Here is a 10,342-nt window from a genome sequence, read left to right on the forward strand (position 1 = left end):
AGGGGAGTTCAGACCACCCTAACGCTGTCTGGCTGGTAATGAGGCAAAACTATGTGAACGCTATACTGGAAAATGCATTCTCTTCATATTAAAGCGGGTCTGACACTACAAAAATAACCACTTCCACCCAGACTCCAGGTAAATGGCCCGGTCTCTAAACTTAGAACTCATGACTTGGCAGTTATGTGGTCTGGGAAAAAAGGATGCAGCAAAGGAAACAATGTTGAGCTCTTAGCTGGAAGTGCGGTACAGTATATACGCGTCTTACTGCCCATGTAGTTAATCCTTTCAGTATTCACCACGAGAAAGCAACTGAGTCACGAAGACAGATTAAGTTCGGCAAAACTGTCTTTTTACAGATGTTAATTCTCAAATCAAGTAGCCTCAGACCAGCTCTTAGTTGTGCTGCTATAGTTTTAGACTGCCGGGGGATCTCCTATGACACACTGAGCCCCTCTCTCTCAATCTGCGTGCATTCATGTCTCCTTAATGCCTGTTAACCTATCTCCGGCAGTCCTTATGCTTTCTCGCATTGCAGACTTGGTGGTTTGTTTTTGGCCCCTATCCCGCCCTGCACTGCTACAACTACTATTTCTAGTCATAGTTCTATTTTGTTTATTGTTACTATAAGTGACACATCACATCTTGCCAACTGCTATAATTGTTATGAACCATATTTCGGTGTATCAGCAGTGACAGATGGCCAAAGAGCCCGGTTCTGTCCGAGGTTTCTGCCTAAAAGGAAGTTTTTCCTCGCCACTGTCACACCAAATTCTTGTTTGTGGGAAATTGTTGGTTCTTTGTAAATTATAGAGTGTGGTCTAGACCTACTCTATCTGCAAAGTGTCCTGAGATAACTCTAATAACGTTATTTAACACTAGAAATAAAATATAATTGAATTGAATAGCTCAGCAGCGATGGGAAGTTGTGTGTGTGTGTGTGTGTGTGTGTACTGTGCTCACTGGAAGATGGTGTTTGTGTCCAGGTCCACGCAGCTCACGTCTGGAGGGGGGTCATAAAGATCAAAGTAGCGGGAGTCCACTCCTACAATGAATGGACAGGGGGCACTCAACACGTCAGCCAACGCCAGGGGGCACAGAGGAATATACGGGCACGGCCAGTGGAACGGGAAGATCATCTAAGGACGAGGATGAAGATGAGAAAGTGAGAAAAACAAAGGAAGATATCGCTCTCTTGTCAAATGTTGTAGGTCAACTAGAATTATTTTTTTGTTTTAAAAGGTCAACAATGTTAACTGTTTATTTAAATTTTTTCCCTAGGAGTACATATCTGTTTTCTCGCCTCGCAGTTTTTCTTGGATTGGGGGGGGGACCTAAATCATGGATGCAGCTGCCTTGGTCTTGTTGTCATGCCCTACTTGTGGTCCGCAACACCCTGAACTGCTACTACTATTATTTCTATAGTAGTAGCATTTCTAGTAGTAGCATTTCTATTATTATTTCCACTATCTTTATTGTTACTATAACTTCCACTGTTCATCAAACCAACTGTTATAAATATTATGAATCATATTTCTCTACATCTGTATCTCTGTATCAGTGTCTGTGGACCAACCGGCAGCGAGAGATGTCGCCCACAAAGAGCCCGGGTCTGTCCGAGGTTTCTGCCTAAAAGGACGTTTTCCCTCGCCACTGCTGCACCAAATGCTTGCTTGTGGGAAAATTGTTGGGTCGTTGTAAATTATAGAGTGTGGTCTAGACCTATCTGTAAAGTGTCTTTAGATAACTCTAATGATTTGACACATAAATAAAATTGAATACATTTAGCCTGTCTTCATTTATATTATTATTTATATTTTATTCATATTCTTCCCAAATGTATTCATTTTGTCCACTTTTATTGCAAATATCTTTTATTAGAATTATTTTATGCATTTATTTTGATTTTCCATTTATGTTTACTTATTTCATTTTATTCTTTTCCACATATTTTCTTTTTGTTTTCTTTAAATCAGAAAAAGATGCATATTTGTTGCACTGTATTATGTATTAAGGGATGGTGACCAACACAGTAACTATAACAAATATAAGACAATAATAATAAGTGTATTAACTAAACTGAATTATAAAAGGAAGAAAAGTACATTTATCCTTTCTTTCACATTTCAGCAGCATAAAGAGTGTGAAGTCAATATGGGGAGGCAACCTCTGGAGGGAAATGAATAACCCCTCAGACTTACAGACACCAGAGCTTCAGTAACGCTGGTCAGTACGGCGGGTCGTAGCGAGTGGACCAGGATCTTGTGTTCGGTGACGGCAAACACCAGTAAGGTGACGGCGTTCTCTGGTCCGAGATTCTGGAGCAGCATGGAAAACCGTCCGCCACTACGAAAAACACAAATGTCCTAAATTCAAGTTCAATAAAGGGAACAACAGGGTTGACAACTGTCTCAGATACATACTGAGCATTTGGTGACTTAACAAGTTATCAAACGTAGACCTGTGGAGATGCATGAACCAGGAGCAAATCCACATTAAAATCAAATCCAGAAAGTGGGGATGGATCGGTCATACACTTAGGAGGGAGCCGAGGAACTTAGCAAGACAAGCTCTGGACTATAATCCCCAAGGCAAGAGGAAGCTAAGAAGTGGAGACTTTAGCACAGAGGACAGTGAGGTGGAGATCCATGGTGGACGTCCTGTGCTCCAAAGGGGGCCAAGAGGATTAAATGAAAAAAGGGAACTGTAGGGAACTACAACAGGGTCTTTTTCTGACTGAACATATTTTATGTTCCTAAAGAATCTTCAGACCAATATTGTGACTGAAGTCACCATTCTCTGTTTTCTATTTTGAATATGAAGTGAGCTCAAGATTGATAATATAGTAATGATTAAATACAGTCTTTAAGGCCTATTTTTGCTTTCTAATTGAGAAGGTATCAAACAAATTTAAACAGGCCAGTCTAATAAATCATCAACACATCTAAACAATGTTGTTCTGCATATACAGTACGTAAACTGCCCCCTACAGACAGTCAGTAAAAAAATGCATAATTTCTTTACATTTTAGCATAGAATAAGTTCTGTCCGATATCACCAGAAGAACCTGTGTGCAGCTGCTCTTACCTGAGCGGTAAAGGAGAAGACACTGGCTGGCTCAACATCAGGCTATCATGAGGGGAAAGCTGCAAGAAAGCTGGAAAGTGAAATAAAAACCAACCGAGCAAAAATACGCCTGCACTGAATCATTTAAATATTCATCCATAATGGAGGACCTAAACTACTACAGCCCACAGGCAATCCTAAACACTTCCAGAAAACAACAATGTTGTCTGCAAAATGATAAACAACCATTTCTAACATGCACCATATGCAGAAAACATCCCACTACTCTTGTGACCTAAACTTACCTGCACCAGGATGCGAGGCCTCTGAGAGGAAGGGAAGGGAACTTTGTGCATAAAATGAGAGATGTGCCTGGAAAACAAAATAAGTAGGATGTGAGGCCAAAAATATCAGCAGTTGGCAGCCAAATAATCAGGCAATGCCTCTCAGATGGGTTAGAGTTATGAGCAGCAGTAAAACATGAAAAGCATGAATCTTCTGTTACAAATCACCTAACCGAAGTAATGTCAAGTAAATATATTCCAAATTAAAACATGAAAAAGTGTTGGTGATGGATTTTGTATCTGTGGACGTGGACTGGTACACCGCATATTACATTTGCAAGCATGAAGATGCTCCGTAAAAAATGGAAAACATTTCCACTACAACACCAACAATAAACATCAGGCGTTGCTGTCAGTCCCTCAGATGCACTATATCACACATTCATAATAAATGTAAATTGTAAAGTAAATTTCTTGTCACGCTTGGCATCAGAAGTACGAGGGCAGGTAAAATATAACATCCCCCACCTCCATATATATATATATATATATATATGTCTTAAGCTCTGTTCAGACTGGATTTATCTCTCTAGGGGAGGTGGGGGATGTTATATTTTACCTGCCCTCGTCAGTGATGTTAATCCTGTCAAACATTATCATTCAATTCTCAGGCAGCATTTTGACAGAACAGAGGACTTATTGGCTGAAATAATAGAGTTGCAAAATATCCAGAGCTATTTCAGGCGCCTCTGGTCCCAGGAGTAAAAGTCCCATTTATTTTTCCCATGGACAACACTACCTGACTCACAGTTGGAGCCCTTTTACAGTGGGGATCTGCATGAAACTCTCCTGCTCATCATCGGTACAAAAGATGAACAACTGCATTAGAAAATGTCTGGTTCTTTGATTAAAAAATAAATTAACAAAATTGCCTGTGTACATACACATTTCTAGGGGAGAAGGTACTTCCCAAGGTGAATTTCGATAAAATGTATCCAATTACCAAGCTTAAAATTCTGCGACGTGCGCCACTAAGGCCCCCGTCAGCAAAAATGTTTACCAATTGAACAACAATGAATCTTACTGGCTTCTTCTACATAGAAATGGCGGCCGAGGCTTGTGGGTATTGCAATATTTAGATGCATCACCATTCCAAAGTGACACAAAACTTGATTTCTTTGGTGGTTAGAACATAATGAGATGATCTGATTAAATAAGAATATTGAATGGGGGGAAAACACTTTGGGAACCAGTGGTTCGTTGGTACAACAACGTAATGTGAAAATTTAAAATAAGCACAAACTTAGCATAGCATAAAATGGTGTAAATAAGAGCCAAATGAAGAGAACTCACTTCTCGATGGGCAGAGCGTGAGGGCCGGAGATAGAGTAGCGATAGAGGAATGTGAGGAACTTGCGGAATGCGTCAAAGAAGGGCCAGTGAGAAAGCAGACAGATACACTTGTTGGTGAAGACCAAGCGTGGGGTTGTGGTGGTGCTGTTAGTGGCACTGCTGGCGGCTGTCCCCTTACAGTTGGAGGAGGGTTTGGGTGGATCGGGGTTCAGGAGACCTAGCTGGGAGAACTGCTGATCAGTCAGACACTCCTGCGGGAAGGGCTCATAGAACTGAATGGCAGCGCCGTAGACCTGAAACAGGAGGAAAGATTGGATACACAACTCACCATCTGCAGATGTAGCACATACAGTAACTGCATGTACGAGACCTTTCTAAAAACAGCCTGAAGCCACGCTGTATCTCATCGTTACATACACACGTATACATTTATGATGTGACAATGACACAGACACTTCCTTCAAAGGGAAAGCATTTCTGTTGGCCTAAATGTGCAGCTCAGAGGTCACCACACTCAAAACTCTCCTTGAATACACCTGCCACCACATCTACTACATCTGTGTTCATTAGCATTAGGGCAATAACAAATATTATTTTCCTAGATCTGTTGTCATTTGAAAAATTGCTTGTTTTATCTGATCAAAAGTCCAACACCCAAAGATATTTAATTTACATCTCAACACTGTTTCTTTATAAAACTTTCACTGTTTTATAAAGTGCTGTTCACTAAAATGTGTATATGCCTTAGGTGATAGGTGGGCTTACAAGGGTTTCTGATTACAAATTCATATCCTGTAAATCTTTAATCTGGAAATCTGAGCTTAATGCTTGAAAAGTGCTATTTAAATAAAATGATTATTGTTATTATTATTATTATTATTATTATTATTATTATTATTGGCAATGTTTAACAATGATTTCAAGACGGGAAGGTCCAACAGATGTACTAATAATGAAAAGTAGCAGACCTCTGAATCATCCTTGCACTCTTAAATAAAGGAAACATTAATAAGCAAAGAAAATATATATAAAATAATACACCTCTGCTTAACCTTTATTGAACATCAATACCATGCAGACAAACTAACAGCGGTTGGCTGAGCCAGCATCAGCCTTAAATCCCCTCTGCTTCCCAGAAACATGAGACTTTCCCCAATTCACGCACGGATCAAAGCTAACTGGCTTATCTGGCGGCCGCCTGTGTGAGTCGGTTTTTAACATTTTCCCCTGAAGTGGACCGAGGTGGCCCATGTCCTTGTTTGCTGATGCCTGAACTGAGGACGCCTGTGTGTGTGTGTGTGTGTGTGTGTGTGTGTGTGTGTGTGTGTTGGGGGTTTGGTGGTGGTGTTTGGTTGTGTGTGTGTGTGTGTGTGTGTGTGTGTGTGTGTGTGTGTGTGTGTGTGTGTGTGTGTGTGTGTGTGTGTGTGTGTGTGCGTCATATGTTGTTTTCAGAAACTGGGCATTGTGTTTTGTTCGATGAAATGAATGACAACAGACCTGCTTATTATGTGTTTAAACCAAAACTACACACATGTGGTGTTTTGTTTTTGGTCTAAAGTCATTTAACCAATCCCCACTTGTCCAAGAGCCTAATACAGGGTTGATATGTGTTAATTCTGTCATACAAAACTTTATTCGCACAAAAAAGCAAGGATTGGCAAGAGTGCCATCTGATTTAAAATTTATTTTGAATAATGAGGCGTTCGGGCAGCGGTGAAGTATTGCACAGTACTTAAGTACAAGTTGGAGGCACTTAAACTTTACTGTAGTATTTCAATTTTTCTGATTATTATCATTATCTGATCGTTATGTTCAGCTTTAGTTCCCAGTTACTTTGTATATTCTGACTTGTTGAACATAAATTATGATCAATTTCTAAAATAGGATTCACTGTCATAAATTAAACAATCCAACAGTGTATAAAGTAGTTCACATTTGCTCTTCCTTGAGCATCTGCAAACTCTGCTACCAATGGAAAGCCCAAGCATTTCTGCAGTGGTCCGGGTGAAATTAATCTCTCAGCATGTGTTTAGTTGCGCCGGCCGTTCTGATGGTGTGCCTATGCCATGCCTAGCCAACTGAGGATGACGCACACACACACACACACACACACACACACACACACACACACACACACCACACACCACACACACACACACACACACACACACACACACACACACACACACACACACACGACTTGGCAGCAGTAGGCCGCAGAGGGTTTGGCACCAACGATCGCTGCTGACCCCTAACTGGCCTTGTTCAGCAGAGCTGCTGCTATCTAAACATCAGTACGCTTTGGATGTTATTTGTTTTCAATCGCGATTGTGTTTCACCACATAATTCACTAATATGCGTCAACACGAGCCTGGTCCAGACTTGGCCACCTTTCAAACCCAAAGACCAGCACAGCAGGAAAGGGGCTTGTGTTTAGATTCTCTGGGCTGCATTTAAGTGAGCGAACACGGGTGTCATTTGGACATGTTCACGATCGTGTTTCTTGTATAGTTGTGGAATTTAGGGGTATAATTTACACGTTATTGCAGGGTCATGTTTAGACAACTACAACGGAAGTCAATTTCAGTCTGGTGTAAACAAACCACCGTAACCCTGAAACTATTGGGAGAGAAGTTGATTCTTTACATAAATGGATAACAACATTAGTGCCTTGAAAAGGAGTTTGGTTTCCTCTGCTCTGTTAGAAGGTCACTTGCAGCAGTACTATGCTTTAATGTACTCCCAAACTCTGAAGAGAAAAATAAAGAAAACTTCTCCATAGGATGTAGGACCAACCAATCAGCTTGCTTGACACGCAGGTCCGCACTATGCATTACTGGGATTTGTGTTGAGATGTGTTGATCGGCCAACGACTACCCATAACACCCTTTCCTGCGTATGTTCGCAAAACCCTTTACCTGTATCTACGCAGAAGCATAATTTCATCTTAAGAGGCTGATCCGAGGTGGATAATGGGTTATGGAGACTGATGGGTCATTTGAGGGGTTCAGAAGTTTCTGCAAGTTGCTTCATACATAATGATTCCCACTGGTATGTGTGATTAAGTGTGTGATACTCATGTGTGTCCTGTCGATTGGTCTAGTGTTTTACAACAAATTTGGAAAATAAGTCTTTGCCATGACCAATATGGAAACATTTGTCTCTGTTGGATGTGGTACGTCCATTTTAGGTAATCCATGTATCCTCCATGTTTATTTTCACTTGATCGTGCATATTATCATTACATCGTTTAAATCCTTGCTTTAGTGACAAACATAAGAAAACTGGGCAATGAAAATTGAAAATAGAATATAATGTTTTCAGGGCCACTAGATTGCATGTAAACTCTACGTTGTTTGTTTGTGCGTAACTACATATGAGAGAGAGAGAGAGAGAGAGAGAGAGAGAGAGAGAGAGAGAGAGAGAGAGAGAGAGAGAGAGAGAGAGAGAGAGAAAGAGAGAGAAGAGAGAGAGAGAGAGAGAGAGAGAGAGAGAGAGAGAGAGAGAGAGAGAAAGAGAGAGAGAGAGAGAGAGAGAGAGAGAGAGAGATGCACTGCTGTCTGGTCAGCCTTGTCCTTAATGTTAACAAATTAACTAACAATGTGTAATTACATTTACTACTGTTACTACTGTCATTTTATTCATTTCCTTCAGCCAAAGGGATTGTCCTCAAGGAAAGAAACACTAGATGTGGAGTTTCAAGGTTTTCACCTGACAAAAACAAAATGCATGCCTGACCCACTTTCCCACCTGGCATTTAGAGCATCATGGTTTTTTCATGCCCCACTGTAGTGCAGTAGTCTGTGGTCATGTCAGCTGTATAGACGGCAGTTACAGACTGTTGATGAGGTCTAACAGTCACTGACACCCTCTCATGTCATCTGGATGAAAGAGAGTAGCAGTAGCATCAACAGATCCATTTTCTTTTCGTTTTACCTTCTCTCCAGAGGCTCCGGTGAGGACAAAGGTGGAAAAAACAGGTAGGGAGTATTTGGTGTTAGCTGGCCAGCACTCGATCGTGGCCCCCATGGGAAGGCAGAAGAGAGGGACAGACTCTGGTAGTGGGAATGACTCATAGTCCTCCTCTGGATATCTGCTGAATAAACCTGGAACAGGAAGAGAACTCAGTTTAGAGGGCTGCAAAGGGCACCCTTTCCCTTTCATTACCCATCAACAGCTGATTAAGATGCAAAATCACCTTTCCACAAAGCTCAAAATCAAACCAAACCAGTTTCGTTCACAAAGAGAATGTACTTTACTGAGTCAGTGTCTCACTAGGCATGCCTGGCTTTGTAATAAGCAATCAGTGCTTGGTAATCAGGCATTTGCGTCATTAGTCACTGTCTGTGAACACAAACAAGAAACAATGATGTAGTGATTTATAGAGTCTGCACTTTCTAAACTTTCAAGGACTCAAGGACTACACATTAAAAAATTGTAAATGCACAATCAAAACGTGCACAATGAATTCTTGTGGGGAACAATAAATTGGTGTCGACCTTTAAAATAAATTTCTTACGTATCTGTATCATTAAAGACTAACATAATCTGACAATTATTCATCATGGAAACACCTGCAAGTGCACAGCTAAAGAAACATTGCACAGACTGTATAGATAAGGAAAACTGTCATTTAGACGTCGGTGAGAAACGACGACAAGCAGTTGTACTAGTTACAGTAACAGGTTACATGGAGGTGATGGAAACCTTGTAAAAAAAGAAAACAACATCGGTAATAAATAACTGTGTAGAAATGTATATTCAGTAAAGTTTTGACCAACAGTTATCAACAGCACCAGCAAGTTTAGCACCCTTTAAAGGAATAGTTTGGTTGCTTATTGGCTTCCTTGCAGAGAGTTAAAATAGGGTGGAACGGACGCATGGTGACATAGTCACTACTCACATGGCCAGATGGTGAAATGCTGCAGCTGGTAAGCTAACCATTAACTGGACCGCCAGCCCGGCCGAGCTACTGCTGGTCAGACACACAGCTCCCAGACCTTCTCTCTCCAGGGTTTCTACAGGTTTCACCAAGTCAAGTTAAAGACTTTTGAAGACCTTTTAAGTCCATAATGAACAAAATGTAAGCCCTACAGTATACATGTATTTATAATTTATACTGTTTATTGATTTACAGTTACAATTAAATTATAGTGGAATTACAATTTCCACTCTGTTTAGATGTGAGAGTGAGTGGGTTGCTACTGCTGGACCAGCACCCTGACCAGTTAGGGTGGGTATAGTGCCTTGCTCAAGAGCACCTGGCAGTGCCCAAGAGATGAAGTGGCATCTCTCCAGCTACCAGTCCACACTCCGTACTATGGTCAGTACAGGGACTTGAACCAGCAACCCAAATTTGCTACGGACTGAGCCACTGCCACCCATAGCATATAGATATAGTTTATCACGACATCAAAAACAAAGGAAACACTGTCTGGAACAATTCCCAGATTTCCTCATCTGCATTATAGGACTGGTGTCTAGATTGGCTGCCATTTAAGCTGCATGTTGGTCTCGTTTGTAGTCGTAATACAGCAAAATTACATTTGGAGCTTACTAAAGGTCACTCGGAAAACTCATAATTGTAGCATAGCATAACAGTCTGCTACAAACCATTGTTCTTTTGAGAAACATGTTTT

The 10,342-nt window shown here is 40.9% G+C and overlaps 1 protein-coding gene across 6 annotated transcripts in view; it reads right to left on the reverse strand.

Annotated features, from left to right (window-relative positions):
* The window catches only part of LOC116693449 (C-myc promoter-binding protein), a 77,821-nt gene that overhangs the window by 39,777 nt on the left and 27,702 nt on the right, over window positions 1–10,342 (reverse strand). For all 6 annotated transcript variants that reach the window (XM_032522483.1, XM_032522466.1, XM_032522451.1 and 3 more), the window contains exons 5-10: window positions 8,640–8,809; window positions 4,704–4,996; window positions 3,372–3,438; window positions 3,088–3,146; window positions 2,202–2,346; window positions 964–1,139 (exon numbers count right to left, since the gene is read on the reverse strand). In XM_032522483.1, coding sequence (XP_032378374.1) covers window positions 964–1,139; window positions 2,202–2,346; window positions 3,088–3,146; window positions 3,372–3,438; window positions 4,704–4,996; window positions 8,640–8,809 — 910 coding nt within the window. The remainder of the gene's footprint in view (window positions 1–963; window positions 1,140–2,201; window positions 2,347–3,087; window positions 3,147–3,371; window positions 3,439–4,703; window positions 4,997–8,639; window positions 8,810–10,342) is intronic.

This window comes from Etheostoma spectabile, chromosome 1 (genome assembly GCF_008692095.1).
Source record: "Etheostoma spectabile isolate EspeVRDwgs_2016 chromosome 1, UIUC_Espe_1.0, whole genome shotgun sequence".
Taxonomy (NCBI): domain Eukaryota; kingdom Metazoa; phylum Chordata; class Actinopteri; order Perciformes; family Percidae; genus Etheostoma; species Etheostoma spectabile.